General features: G+C 38.1%; 1 protein-coding gene across 11 annotated transcripts in view; it reads right to left on the minus strand.

The window, feature by feature from the left end:
- CADPS2 (calcium dependent secretion activator 2) overlaps positions 1-15,471 on the minus strand; it is a 665,654-nt gene that overhangs the window by 144,371 nt on the left and 505,812 nt on the right. For all 11 annotated transcript variants that reach the window (XM_051849752.2, XM_070071264.1, XM_008258272.4 and 8 more), the window contains one exon: positions 3,794-3,895. In XM_051849752.2, coding sequence (XP_051705712.2) covers positions 3,794-3,895 — 102 coding nt within the window. The remainder of the gene's footprint in view (positions 1-3,793; positions 3,896-15,471) is intronic.

Consider the following 15,471-nt stretch of genomic DNA (forward strand, 5'->3'; position numbering starts at 1 on the left):
CTTTTTCATTATTTCAATAACCATTAGTACCTGTTACTCCACCTTGGACAAAAGCAACTTTTAAAAAATTCATGACTACTTTCCTCCATAGTGAACAGAATTCTGTCCCTTCAATCCTCTTAACATGATTTTTGAGATGTATATATATATATATATACACACACACACAGACATATATATATATATATTTACAGTATCTTCATTATATTGATCATGCAAATGTCCTAGACAACTGGAAAAAAAGCCTTTTTTTTTTTTTTTTTTTTTTTTTTGACAGAGCAGACAGTGAAAGAGAGAGACAGAGAGAAAGGTCTTCCTTTTTCCGTTGGTTCACCCCACAATGGCTGCTGCGGCCGGCGCGCTGCAGCGGGCACACCACGCTGATCCAAATCCAGGAGCCAGGTGCCTCTCCTGGTCTCCCTTGTGGTGCAGGGCCCAAGGACTTGGGCCATCCTCCACTGCACTCCTGGGCCACAGCAGAGAGCTGGCCTGGAAGAGGAGCCGGGTGCTGACGCCGCAGGCAGATGATTAGCCTATTGAGCTGTGGCGCTGGCCCTGGAAAAACGTTTTTAAATGCCTTTCTATGCCCTACTCAATAATTTGTTTACAGCTAATACTTATATTTGTCTTTCATAGAGAATTTTTTAAAGTTTTTTTTTTTTCATTTTCTTAAATTTGAAAAGCACAGAGACAGAGACCTTCCCTCTACTGTTTAACCCTCCAGTGTCCACAACAGGCAGTATTGGACAAGATTGATGCCAGGAGCCCAGAAGTCAATCTGGGTTTCAACACAGGCAGCAGGTACCCAAGTACCTCATTCATCATCTGTAGTCTTTCAGGGTGCACCTTTGCAGGAAGGTGAGTGAGAAGCAGAGTAGTTGGGACCCAAACTAAGCAATCCAGTACAGAATTGAGCATGCTAAGCAGTTACTTAACTGCTGTGCCAAATGCCCGCCCGCTTCCTTTTAAAATGTTTATTTGAAAATATTTATTTGAAAGGCAGAGAGAGAGAGAGAGAGAGAGAGAGAGAGAGAAATACACACACACACAAACATACACACAGACCAAGAGAGCAAGCTAGCTCTTATCTGCTGGTTCACTTCCGAACTACCTATGACAGCTGGGCTGCACCAGGCTGAAGCTGGGAATTGAATCCAGGTCTACTATGTGGATGGAATGGACTCAAAGTATTTGAGTCATCAGCTGATGCCTCCCCTGTGTGCAATAGTAGGAAGATGAAATCAGAAGCCCAGCCAGGACCCGAACCCCGGCACTCTGATTGGGGATGTGGGCATCCCAAGTGGCATCTACACTGCTAGCCAAATGCCTGTTCCTGATGCTTATCTTTGGTTCAATTTCATCTTTATATATACTTCCTCTGATACATTCCAAACTCTAATAAAATCTAATTAAAACAACCCCAAACCCTGCTCCAGGTGGAAAATCTCTTATTAACACATTAAAATATGGTTTATCGGCCGGCGCCGCGGCTCACTAGGCTAATCCTCCGCCTAGCGGCGCCGGCACACCGGGTTCTAGTCCCGGTCGGGGCGCCGGATTCTGTCCCGGTTGCCCCTCTTCCAGGCCAGTCCTCTGCTGTGGCCAGGGAGTGCAGTGGAGGATGGCCCAGGTGCTTGGGCCCTGCACCCCATGGGAGGCCAGGAAAAGCACCTGGCTCCTGGCTCCTGCCATCGGATCAGCGCGGTGCGCCGGCCGCAGCGCGCCGACCGCGGCGGCCATTGGAGGGTGAACCAACGGCAAAGGAAGACCTTTCTCTCTGTCTCTCTCTCTCACTGTCCACTCTGCCTGTCAAAAAATAAAAAAAAAAAAAAAAAAAATATGGTTTATCAACATAATCTAGTGGAATAGGTTTCTCATCTGCTCCTGTCAGAACTGGCTGCTCTGTAAACTCAGCTGCCCCTCTGCAAGTCTCCAACGATCCTCACTATGCTGATTACTCCCTATATCCTAAGTATACCTTTTAACTTATTTTTCTGGGTACTCAGTGGGTATTTTAAATCTAAAAACTCCAGACTTTGGAATTTTTGGAATAAATTAATTATAATTCCTACCTTCAGCTTTGTTTCTGAAGTTCCTATAATTTATGAAAATGATACTCACTTTTTCTTATTTTTGTGCTCCTATGTTTTGCCCTGCTCTGTGTAAGGAATATTTAGTTAACTTTATCTTTCAATAGTGTATTTTCTATGTTGTATGTGTGGCATTTTCATACAGTTTCTAAGAGTTCTTATTTGCTGTCTCAGATTTTTCATTTTTAATCTTGTTTTTATTTTATGGATGCTCCATCTCTTCAGCTCTCTCCAAGAATATCAGTAGCAGATCTTCTCCTCATATAATCCATGCTTTTTTCCAAGTTTCTTTTTTTTATATTTATTTGCATTGGACTCTGTCTTCCATACTGAAATACTTTACTCCGATATTGATGGTCTATGTTGTTTGATCATTCTCAAAAGTATGATCCCACGAAATTGAGTGGAAATTCTGCACATGTAGGAGGTTCTTGTGGATTGTTGCCTCTGCAGACTGGGAATCAGGTAGGGCTACTGAAGAGGAAGTCTTTGTGATCCACAGCTTTAGGGCTGGCCACAGACCCAGGGGGAGACACCTGCAATGTGCTTGGAAGCTGGAAGCCTGCCGCCTGCCTGCCTCCCGGCATTTTCAGAGTGGACGGTGTGAGCTGGGAGAGGTCTGCGACTCCATCTTCTGAATTAATATTTTCCTAATCTCCTGTTTCTACTTTCAGCTGTACTTGATGCTTCTCCCTCCCTTCCACTGTTATCCGGGTACCACATTGTTTGCCCTCTTCAGGGAATAATTGTACAGTCTTCTGGGCAGGGTAGGGGACGCGCAGCTGCCTGGATGCTCAGTGGGAAAAGATCTCTGTGGAACTAAGTGCTTCTTGAGAGTGGATTTACAAAAGGGCCTTTTCTCTTGTTTTTCTACAGGGACTTGATATAATGCAATTCCTAAATGTTTTGGCAGTTGTAAATCAGATGGTTTCTATGACTTCATATCACCAGTTTCCATTTTGTCTCCCTGCAACCATATCTTCATTAGATAACAATTATCTACCTGAGTTTTTCAAATTTCTTCCTTTAACTTTTTTTCTTTCTTATTCATGCTGTCTTGGTAGACTTATGCCTTCTTCATAGGAACACTGAGCCAGGTATGTTTTTAACCATTAAGTTCTTTGGATTAACTATAATCAAGGGACAAGAAATGTTATCAAGATTCTTATATTTCACTCTGAAAATGCATCTTCGTATTGATAGCTCATTTCTTGAGTAAGAAGCTGTGTTGGTGCTGTGGCCTGTGTTTTCATAGAATGTGAAAAAGGCAATGCATCCCATAACTGTGTTATAAGCAATGTGAAGAGTAGAGAGAGTAAATGATAAAAGCCTGAGGAAACGCGGTCAAACACCTCCACTGTGGAGGTGGGACTCGAGAGTCTCCTTTTCAGGTGATTCAGAGAAGGAGCAACAGTCCCTGGAACTGAGCAGCAGCCTGTGCAGGGATGAGAAATGCAATGGGCAAGCAGCAGGTTCAGTGCAGCAGATACAAGGGGGAATGGCGAGCTAAAAAGAGGACTGAAAATTAGGCTGAGAAACCGTCTACAGGTTGCAGAAGGTGGATTATACTGTGCAGGCCTTGGATAGCGGGGGGTGGGAAGGCACTGATAATTCTTGAGTAGCAGAAGAAAAATAAAAACAACTGTAGGGGAATGAAAGATCCAAGTAGAAAAATTAACACTTGTATAAATGAGAATACATACCTGAAATGGCTTATCTGGTTTTCTAAAAGGGAAGAGAGCCTCTCTTTTATTTCTTCAAACCTTTCTTTTTCTTCCATTGAAACAGTTCCAATTCCATCAGGCCTGAAAAAAATCCAAAATTTATAATTAATTTTCATATATTTCATACATGTATACATATATGTATCTATATCTACCTAAAAATCCAGACTACGTGTATTAGTTGTGTTTACAGTGGAAATTTATTGGAGCTACGAATGGCTTTACATTTTGATCTGGAATGAATGGAATGGAGTCATTCTCTTTTAGACAGTCTTCAAGGTAAATAATTACAATAAATATTTTCCAGGTCCATATGAAACAATGAGTAGTCCTTGAGACTGGCAGAGGAAAGTGTTTTATAGTGGTACCAAACACTTAAGCAAGTAAATGAATATCTCCTGAACAGAGAAATTGCAAAAAAGAAGCATACTGAATGGAAGCGCAAAAGTCTTAACTACTTCTCTTCCAGATAAAACCTAATATGAAATTGGAGAGTTAATTTTAATTGCTATAGGAAGCAGAGATTTTGGCTTATTTTGTTTATTTGTTTAAGCATGTGTGCAAATGAAAACAATTATTAGAATAAAAATATACAGAGAAAAAGACTAGCTGGTTTCTTTTCAGGATTTTGTGTTTAAATGTCAATGAGAGCTTTAATATTTTAAAAAGTAGCTGTGGAGACTGGAAGGAAATCTTTTTTACAGAGATGAGCATTCAATACATAAAATACATCTAACAGCAAGGACTTAGAACTTACTTGGTTTCAATTTAAGTCTCTGGTTGTATAGTAACCATCTAAAATTTTGAACAAAAATTTTAACATGTCTCTGTTGACACAGAGGAAAAAATTATTAATCTTATATTTATTTCAAAGCCTATTTATGTATTTCACCGACTACATGAGTCTAATGCACTAGCTAGTCATTTAGCATTAATCACTTTTTTCCTTTTTCATATTTTTATTAATATAAAGAGAACAGATTTTGTGCATTTCATGAGTATGTTTCACCTGTTTCCTTATAAGCTTATCTTTCTAAAGATTAGAATTTCAAACACTTATGAATGAATTTATCATTTCAATATACTAATTTTAATTTTTATCTATAACACTGGCAGAAATAAGGATTAGTAAAAATAAAGAAAAATGAATGCTTGAAATAACTTTTCTAGTATGGTTTTTATTTGATGTTCCCACAAATTTTTTAATATATACAAACATACGTGGAAGTCTGTATCATGCATATGTTTTATGTTTGTTAACTAGTCAATTAGGATAAAAGCAATTAATTTTAAGTTCTACCTATTTCATGCTGACATATGATCTTTTATTAATATCAAAGCATCATTTAAGTATGAGCATTTTATTCTAATAGAGGGTAAATGATTTACTTTAGAAACTAACATGTTGTTGGAATTTCTGCTTTGAAAATATTAAATATTGCTTACAGTTACATTTTATTCTCAAATAGGGACATATTAATTATTCAATGTCACATTTAGAATAATACATCAGTGTCATCTATTCTGCCAGAATGTGTTTTGAATGTTAACAACAGTGAAACAAGCTGCAAAATATTGATCTTTGGGAAGGTAAAAAAGCACAATATAAGAATTATAAAGCAGTGAGCTACAAGCATGAGTTAATTCCAATGTTTTATATCGATTTAATAACAGTTTTCATGTTACTTCAGAGTCAATTCTCATTGAACAAATGCTAGCACAAAATCTAGATTGTAACTTATAAATAATCACTGACCAAGATCAGAAAAGTTCAACTAGAGAAATTCATGTAAATCATTAATTTGGGGATTCAGTCATTCAGATTGAAAGTATATCTAAAATGTATTATTATCTAGGCAAGAAAAAAAACCCCTACCATAAGTCTATGAGTGGTTATTGCATTAAAAATAGCTATGCAAATGATGACAGAGAAGAAAGAATTTATCTTTATTACTCTGGTAACCAACATGATCCTTTGGCTTAGCTCTTTGTCAGATGTTATATGTTGAGATTTGAGTGGGTTTTCCTGTTTGGTTCAACTGTCAAATGAGATTGTGGTCTGTAGTGACAGAGTCAGCTGTTCTGTCATATTAAACGTCAGTGCAGCCAGGGGTCCAGGTGATGAAAAGTGGGAAAGGTAAGCCAGAGAAAGCTTACCTGTGTCACCCTTCACTAAGACAGTGGCCGTTATATATAGTGAAGGGCTTCTGTTTTACTGAGCTTATTACTAAATTAGGCTAAATGTAACATTCAGCAATTTGGGCTTGCCTTTATTCACATCTCCTTAACTCAGAGTATTGTACAAATATATTTGTGTGAGTGCTGAATATTAGGTACAAGAAGCAGGTTTTTGTAACTAAATTGTTGAGAAGGAATAGCATGTTTGCTGCGGTTAAGCCTAAAACAAAGTTCCTTCTACAATAATTTTTCTAAGTACAAATACTTCATGTATTGTCGAAGTCTTATCACTGCCATTATTAAAACCAACACAGAAATGATCAATTGCAGAGTTTTAAATATGTGCCTGGCACTGTGCTAGCTCTTTTGTATATGGAGTAAGAATGTACCCAGCAACCATATCTTAACTTTCCAAAAGGGAAAGCTGCTGAAGTTCAGTGAGGTCAGGTTACTTCCTTAAGGTCACAGCTGGAAAGTGCAGGAGGCTGGACTTGAACCTAGGTCTCTTTCCTAACAAAGCCAGGGTCCATGGTGCCTGTGCCATACTCTATTTCCCCTGTTTTCTTAGAAAATAACAAAGACCAATTCAAAACAAACAAGCCTATTAAACCATGAAAGATACACATGAGAAGCAAAGACGATAAAAGTATTTTAAATATTGTTTATATTAGACATTGTGTATGCATGGGTGCTTCAAAAAGCATGGAAAAGTAAAATTGGGATAAGCTTATTTTGGTGAAAAATATTGAAATTCATTCATACTTTTTCATTAAATGCATTTTCTATGAACTTTTTTAAAGACTCTTCATATTATCTGTATAAAGTAGAGAACTTAAAACTAATAAAATTTAAAACATAATGTCTATGATTGAGTCAGTGATGTAGTTAAAGATCTTAAAGGAAATCTTAAAATTTGCTATTCTATATAAATTACAAAATTGTATTTGCTGACATTTTGAGAATTAAACCAGTTATATTTTATTAATGCATATTTAGCAGACTCAGAAGGAGAGCTTTTAATATTATAGATTATATAAGCTTATACATAAGTTTATACATTTCTGTTAGCTCTGTCTCCCAAACATATCCAGAGCATGTCCACCCTCCTGGCTTCTACTGCTACCCCTCCAGGCCCAGCCACTGTTAGCTTCTCTGAGCGCTGCTATCACACCCTTGGTCTTCTCTTGCATCTCTTTCCTTGACAGAGTACTGGCCATACCTTGCCATGAGCCTCTTCAACACAATTCACTTCTAAGTACTCCATGGCTCAGGACCAGTAACGGTGAACCTCAGTATACAAGCCAAAGTCTTCACAATGGTCTGCAGGACCAAAGCCAGCAGTCTGGCTCCCCATCCTCCCTGTGTGACCTCATCTACTTTCCTCCTCTGTTCCATTCTTCCAGCCGTTGGCGTCCTAGTCCCCAGACTGGAAGCAAGGTCCAGCAGCCAGATCTCTGCCTGAGACTCTTCCCAGGTGCACTCACTGTTTATTTGCTCACTCCCTTTTGGTTTCTACAGACGTAGTTGACTCAGGATTGGAGAGTTCTGGTCTAAACACTTTATATGAAGGTTTACTTTCCCCTTTCCCTTTAACTTATTTTGGGGTTGGTCATTGTACATGTGTGCACCATCCAATGTGATATATTTACTTATTTTCTTATTGTTGCCTATTTTGTACAGTATCCCTAGTGCTAAGAATAATGGCTGGCGTATAGCTGATGTGTAATACATACCTGCTGAGGGAATGAATGAGTGACATACAGAGTATAAAAGTATTAGTTATGTAAGAGTTATTAATATGACAAATTATAATTATTTTTATAATCATAAAATTTGTAGTATATATTTATAATTGTTGTAAATTACTATGTCATGATTGTCATTATAATATTAAGTATTAAGAAGGTAGATATCATTTGAAACATTTTTATCACATAACAGTATAAAATTGGAATTTCATGAAAAGCAAACAAAAAAGAGTTTCAATGAAATATTTTGGGAGTTGAAGTTAAGTATTCTTAGTAAAAAGATCTCTAGTAAAAGTTAGCATGTGCTTATGTTTAGAAAATTTTCAGTGGTTAGATGGCATTTGAATTACTACTAAAAAAATTTACTTTAAATTTCAAGAATTTTTTCATTGAGGACAAAATTCTATAAGCAAAAATAACACCTTCTTGACATTGGTAAGACTATGTTAGTATGTGGTTATTCAAAATTCTAACATGAAAGATCAATTTTCTGATTCAAATGTTAATTGGGGTTTACTGTATGGCTGATGATTAAATATTAGAGTGGGAGAACGGAATCAAGATGACCAAATAGAGAGGGATTTCACTTGCTTCAGTACAGAAAGATATCAGAAAAAGGAAGGACTGCATTTCCAACAGAATGGCTGAGGGAAAACTTCAGTAAAGAAGTGATAAGAGGGGCTGGTGTTGTGACACAGTGGGTTAAGCTGCCATTTGCATTGGCAGCATCCCATATCATAGCACTGGTCTGAGTCCTGGGTGTTCTACACCTGGGGAAGCCCTGGAAAAGTCGTGGGTGATGTTCTGGAGACCAAGATGGAGTTACTGGCTTCTGGATTCAGCCTGGTTCTGGCTGGTGTGGCCTTTTGGGGAGTGACCCAGTAGATGGAATACACCTCTCACTCTCGCTCTTGCTCTGCCTTTCAAATAAGCAAAGAATGTGATGAGGACTACAAACAACAGAGGCTCTAAAAGTCAGCAGAGAAAGTAGAACAAATCACACTGCTGCCACAGCTCTTATGCCTGTGCACTGGTCCCTGGAGTATGCAATCTTGCAAAGAAAATGTAAAACAGAAAGCATGGCAAGCACCTATATTCCTGCAGACAGGCAGCCCTACAGGAGAATTCCACTGTCCTCACTGATTTAAATCCAGTCTAGAAAGCGGACTGGGGTCCTAACAACCCCTTTGCCCCCCAAAAAAGGAACTCATATCATCTTCCTCCATGCCCCAAATCCAGACTTGAGCTGTAACAGAGTTACTGCTAAACTCTAAGATTTATTTTATTTGAAATGCAGAGTCACACACACACACACACACACACACACACACAGAGACATAGAGAGATCCATCCATTGTTCACTTCCCAAATGGCTGCAACAGTGGTGGCTGGGCCATGTCAAAGTCAGGGGCCAGAGCTTCATCTGGGTCTTCCATGTGGATGCAGGGGACAGAGCATTTGGGCCATCCTCTGCTGCTTTCTCAGGTACATTAGCAGGCAGCTGGATTGGAAGTGGAGCAGCCAGGACTCAAACCACCACCCAGACGGGATGCTGGCATTGCAGGCAGTGGCTTTACGTGCTACAACACAATGCCAGCCCCTAAACTCTGTTCTGACAGTGGACAAGAAGCAGCCACCTCACCACCAGAATCTCTTATAACTGTAGACATGGCATTTTTCAAGGCTAAGAGAAGGTCCCCTACATCCTCCAACTGCAGGATCTTTGGGCACAAGTCCTGAAGCCATGCTCATTTGCTTTCCAGAATCTAGAGAATTTCCCCTCTGCTGCTTGGGGTTTAGCAACAGCAGAAGTATATAAAAATCCCAGAGGACTAGTCCTGAGGAAGTCCCCTCTCTGCATATCTTAGCACACAGTGCTGTCTGACCAGAGCACAAGTCCAGAATCACTCTTGGCAAGACATGTAGGAACTGAGAGCAGTTGCTTCTGTGTCCTAAAGCTCTGGGACTGTTGCTGTTGGGATCAGAACCCTGGAGTAACTCACTCTCACCTGTGGTATCTGGAGGGCCCTATCTGCATTCCTCTGCTATCAGACTGGTAGCTGTCAATGCAAAACCCCCAGCATATCAGACATGTACCCAGTGAGACCTGGGTAAGGACCACACTGCATCCTGCAGCTTGATTGTGACTATTAGTACACAATTCATCAGACACTGGAATTTACCCTATGAGACCCAAGGAAAAACATACCTGCATTCCATTGTCCCAGACCCACACATGCCAGTGCAAAGCCTTCAGCATAACTTGTAATTGCCTCATAGGATGGGGGCAAGGTCCCCTCCATATCACCCTGTGCTGGGACTAGGGACTCTGGGTGCTGCTGCATCAATCATGACCAACCAGAAGCAACTAGGGAAGTTCCCACTCATATCACAAAATTCTGGTTACACAGCTATTGGTGTTGTAAGCTGCAGAATTACTCAGGCTTGCCTGGCAAGACATGGGGCCAGCTATCTTTGTGTCCCCCAGAACCAGGAACCTGGCAGGGCACAGGAAAATGAAGAAGGAAGGAAACATGACACCTCCAAAAGAACACAATGGTTCTCCAAAAACATATCCCGATTTGAAATAAATCTATTAAATTCCTGAAAAAGAATTCAAAATAATGATCCTGAGGAAATTCCATGAGGTTCAAGAGAACACACCTAGACAGGTAAAAGAAATGAGGAAAACAAGACATGAAATGAATGAGAAACTCAACAATGAGAAAGAAAACATTAAAAAAGCCATCAGAAATTTGTGAGTTGAAAACTTCAATGAAATAGAAACAAATACAATCGACAGCTTCAACATCAGAATAGACCAAGCAGAAGAAAGAATTCCTGATCTTTAGGACAAGACTTTTGAAATAATACAGTCAGACAAAAATGAAGAGAAAAGAAACGAAAAGAATGAAGAAAGCCTGTAAGATATATGTGATACTATCAAAGGAGGAAATATTCAGATTACAGGGATACCTGAAGGAGAAGAGAAAGAAAACGACATTGAGAACTGAATGAAATAATAGTTGAAGACTTCCCAAATCTTGAAAGAGAAATAAATATTAGATACAGGAAGCTCAAAGAACTGAAATTAAACTCAATCAAAAAGACTTGTCAAAAGTTAAGGACAAGGAGATAATCCTAAAGACAGTGAGAAAAAATGTCAAATTACATAAAAAGAAAATCAATTAGACTAACAGCAGACTTCTCAGCAGAAATCTTACAAGCAAGAAGACTGTGGAACAATATATTCAAGGTCTTGAAAGACAAAGAAATCCAAACAAGAATATTATAAACAGCAAGCTATCCTTTAGAAGTGAAGGAGAACTAAAGTATTTCTCAGAAAAGCAAAACTCAAGGAATTCGTCACCACTAAACCAGTCCTTCAGAAAATTCTGAAAGGAGTCCTACATTAGAAGTAGAAATAGGAGGCTGGCCTTGTAGCCTAGTGGGTAAAGCCGCTGCCTGTGATGCTAGCATCCCATATGGGCTCTGACTGAGTCCCACCTGCTCTGTTTCTGATCCAGCTCCTTGCTGATACGCCCAGGAAAGCAGCAGAGGATGTTGTAATTGCTGGGGCCCCTGCACCCACATGGAAGACCTAGAAGAAGCTCCTGGCTCCTGGCTTGAGCCTGATCCAGTCATGGATGTGGCAGACACTGGGGAATGAACCAGAGGATGGAAGATCTTTTCCACCTCCCTTCCCACAACCCCACCCTGCAACTCTGCCTTTCAAGAACATAAAAAGACATCTTTAACAACAACAATAAAAACACACAAAAAAGTATTCATTATGAAAATATATGACAGCACAAAATTCACTAACAGGGGAGATGTAATAAGTAACCAATCAAAATGAAATGTCAGTTCTTATCAATATTAACCTTAAATTAAAATCAATTAAATTCCCTAGTCAAAAGATATTGGTTAACTGAATAAAAAAACAAGACCCAACTATAGACTCCCAACAAAAAATTCACTTCACAAGATACATATAGACTGAAAGTCAAGTGTTGGAAAACTGTTAGAAAAAGATATAACATGAACATGGAGAGCAAAAACAAATTGGACTAGCTATACTTATATCAGAGAAAACAGACTTTGAAGTTTTGTAAAATTATTCAAAGAAGGACATTATACATTGATTAGAGGATCAAATATATTAACATAAATATATATGAACTCATACATATAAAGCTAATATTAGACACAGAGGGAGAGATGGGCTCTAATTCAATAATACAGATAGACTTTACTACCCCACCATCATCAATATACAGATCATCCAGACATCATCAATAAAGATAAATCAGAGTTGGACCATATTATAGAGCAAATGGACCTAACAGACATTTTCAGAACATTTCAGCAAACAGCTACAAAATACATATTCCTATAAGCACGTGGAACAAAACAAAAAGCTCATTTTATGAGAAGATAAACAAAATAGACAAACATTTGACTAGAAAATCAAAGAAAAAAGATTTAAAAGCTCAAAAATAGTTAGGGATGAAAAAAGGGACAGTACAAACAATACCACAGAAATACCAAGGATCATGAACAATTGTACGCCTTAGAGAAATGGACAAATTCCTGGATATACATAACTCTCCAAGATGAAACCAGGAAGATATAGAAAACCTAAACGACCCATAACAAGGAACAAGATTGATGCAGTAATTAAAACTCTTCCATCAAAGAAAAATCCAGAATATGCCAGCTCTACACTGGAATTTTATAAAACATTTAAAGAGGACCTAACTCCAGTGTTCTTCAAACTATCCCAAAATATTAAAAGTATGGAATTTTGCCAAAGTCTTTTTATGAGGCTAACATTACTGATACCAAAATGAAAGAGACACAACAGAAACAGCAAACTATAGACTGATATCCTTGATGAACCTAATTCTGCAAGTTCTCAACAAAATAATTCAGCAAACTGAATCCAACACTACATCATCACGCTTAAGTAGGGTTAGCAGGGGTGGTTCAACATTCTCAAATCAATAAACATCATCAGCCCCAGAAACAGAATGAAGAGGAAAAACCATACGATCATTTCAAGAGAAACAGAGAAATCATTTGGGAATATTCAATATGTTTTCATGATGAAACCCTTAACAAAGTAGGTACTAAAGAAACATATCTCAAAATGATAAAGGCTATACATGAGAAATAAGTAGCCAATATCATACTAAATAAGAGAAAGCTGATAGCATTTCTCCACAGAGCTGCAATAAGACAAGGATATCCACTTTCACAACTCTCTTTAAAAAATTTTATTTATTTATTTGATAGAGTTACCAATAGAGAGAGACAGAGACAAAGACAGACACAGAAAGACAGAGAGAGTGAAAGAGAGATCAATCTTCTGTCCACTGGTTCTCTCCCCAAAGGCCACAATTGCCAGGCTCGGCTAGGGTAAAGACAGGAGCTAGGAGCTTCATAGGGGTTTCCCACATGTGTGACCGGAGCCCAAGTACTTGGGCCATCTTTTGCTGCTTTCTCAGGTGCATTAGCAGGGAGCAGGATCGGAAGTGAAGCCCTCAAGACTTGAACTGGTGCCGATATATGATGCCTGCATTACAGGCCGTGGCTTAACCCACTATGCCACAATGCCCCCCCAATATTCACCACTCTTATTCTATATAGTGAAGTATAACAAAAGCAATCATGGAAGAAGAAGAAACAGAGGGCACAAAAATTGGAAAGGAAGAAATAAAATATCTATATTGGAAGGTGATATGATATTGTACAAGGAAAAACCTAGACAGCTCATCAAAAATCTGTTAGGACTAATAAACCAATTCAGTAAAGCTTAGGATACAAAATCAACACACATAAAACAGAAGCAATTTTATTGCACTAACAATGATCTTATTGGAAGAGAAATCAAGAAAGAAATCCCATTCACACAGCTACAAAAATGCACTATTTAGGAATAAATTTAACTACGAAGTGGGAAGATGTCTATGATGAAAATTATAAAACACTGATGAAAGAAATCCTTAAGGACACAAAAAAATCGCTGTTCACAGATTTGAAGAATTAATATTGATGAAATGTGCATAACACCTGAAGTAATCTACAGATGTAACACAATCTCTGTGAAATATCAATGGTATTTTTTACAAAACTAGAAATAACAATCTTAAAATTCAAATGGAATCACAAAAGACCCAGGATAGCCAAAATGATCTTGAGCAAACAATACAAAACAAAACACACACACAATAAAACAAACACACATAAAAAAACAGAAATAATCAACCTGTAGCCATCACAATACCTGATTTAAAAGCATACTACAAAGCTACAGTAATTAAAGCATCATGTTGGTGGCATAAAACTGACACATAAATCCACTAAATAGGACAGACAGCTCAGAAATTAATCCACAGAAATGCAGCCACCTGATATTTGACAAAGGTGCCAAGAAAAAATATATGGATATAGATATAGATATGGATAGGAGAAAGGATAGTCTTTTCAATAAATAGTGCTGGTAAAACTGGACATTCACATGAAGGAGAATGAAATTAGACCCCTACCTCTCATCATATACAAAAATCAGCTCAGGAAGGCTCAAAGACCTAAATACAAGATCTGAAACTGTAAAACTACTAGAAGAAACCTAGGGAACACACTTCATGGTACTGATATAGGCAGTGATTTCTTGGCTAAAACCCCAGAAGCACATACACCAGAAGCAAGACTAGACAGGTGGGATTATATCAAACTCAGAATTTTATGCTCAGCAAAGGAAACAATGCAGCAGTGAGACCTTCAACATAATGAGAGAAAATATCTACAAGGTATTACCTGTCAAAGGATTCAAATCCAGAATAGATCAGCAACTCAAAAAACTCAACAACAAAAAACAACCAATATAGTTAAGAAACGCACAAAGGACCTGAATAGACAGTTCTCTGAAGAACACAAATGGCAACAAATAAATGAAAAAAATGCTCAACATCACTGTCCTTCAGGGAACCGCAAATCAAAACCACAATGAGATATTATCTCACCCCTGTTAGAATGACTATCATCAGTAAAATTAGAGATGAAAAAGGAAATATAACAACAGATACCATGGAAACAAAAAGAATCATCAGGAATTACTACAAAGAGCAATATGTCAACAAATCGGGAAACCTAGAAGAAATGGATGGATTTCTAGACAAAATTTACCGAAATTGAGTCATTAAGACACAGAAAACCTAAACAGACCAATAACCAAGATGGAAACTGAATCAGTAATAAAGACCCTCCCAACAAAGAAAATTCCAGGTCTGGATGGCTTCACTGAATTCTACCAGACATTTAAAGAATGACTAATTCCAATTATTTTCAAGCTATTTAAAATAATGGAAAGGGAGGGAATCCTCCCAAACTCCTTCTATAAAAAAAAAAAAAAGTAACACATGATAGCTAGAATTTGGAGAAAGGGGAACTCATACTCTGTTGGTGGGAATGTAAATTAGTACAGCCACTGTGGAAAACAATGTGGAGATTTCTTTCAAAAATAGAAAAAGAATTGCTGTACTATTCAGCAATTCCAGAGTATATACCCATAAAAGACATGAAATCATTTTATCACAAAGATACCCGTTCCACCATGTTTATCATAGCACTGTTCACAATATCCAAGATATGGAATCAACTAAGGTGTCCATCATCAGATGAATGTGTAAAGAAAATGTACACGTGCACACACACACACACACACAG

Source organism: Oryctolagus cuniculus, chromosome 3 (assembly GCF_964237555.1).
Source record: "Oryctolagus cuniculus chromosome 3, mOryCun1.1, whole genome shotgun sequence".
In the NCBI taxonomy this organism is placed as follows: Eukaryota; Metazoa; Chordata; class Mammalia; order Lagomorpha; family Leporidae; genus Oryctolagus; species Oryctolagus cuniculus.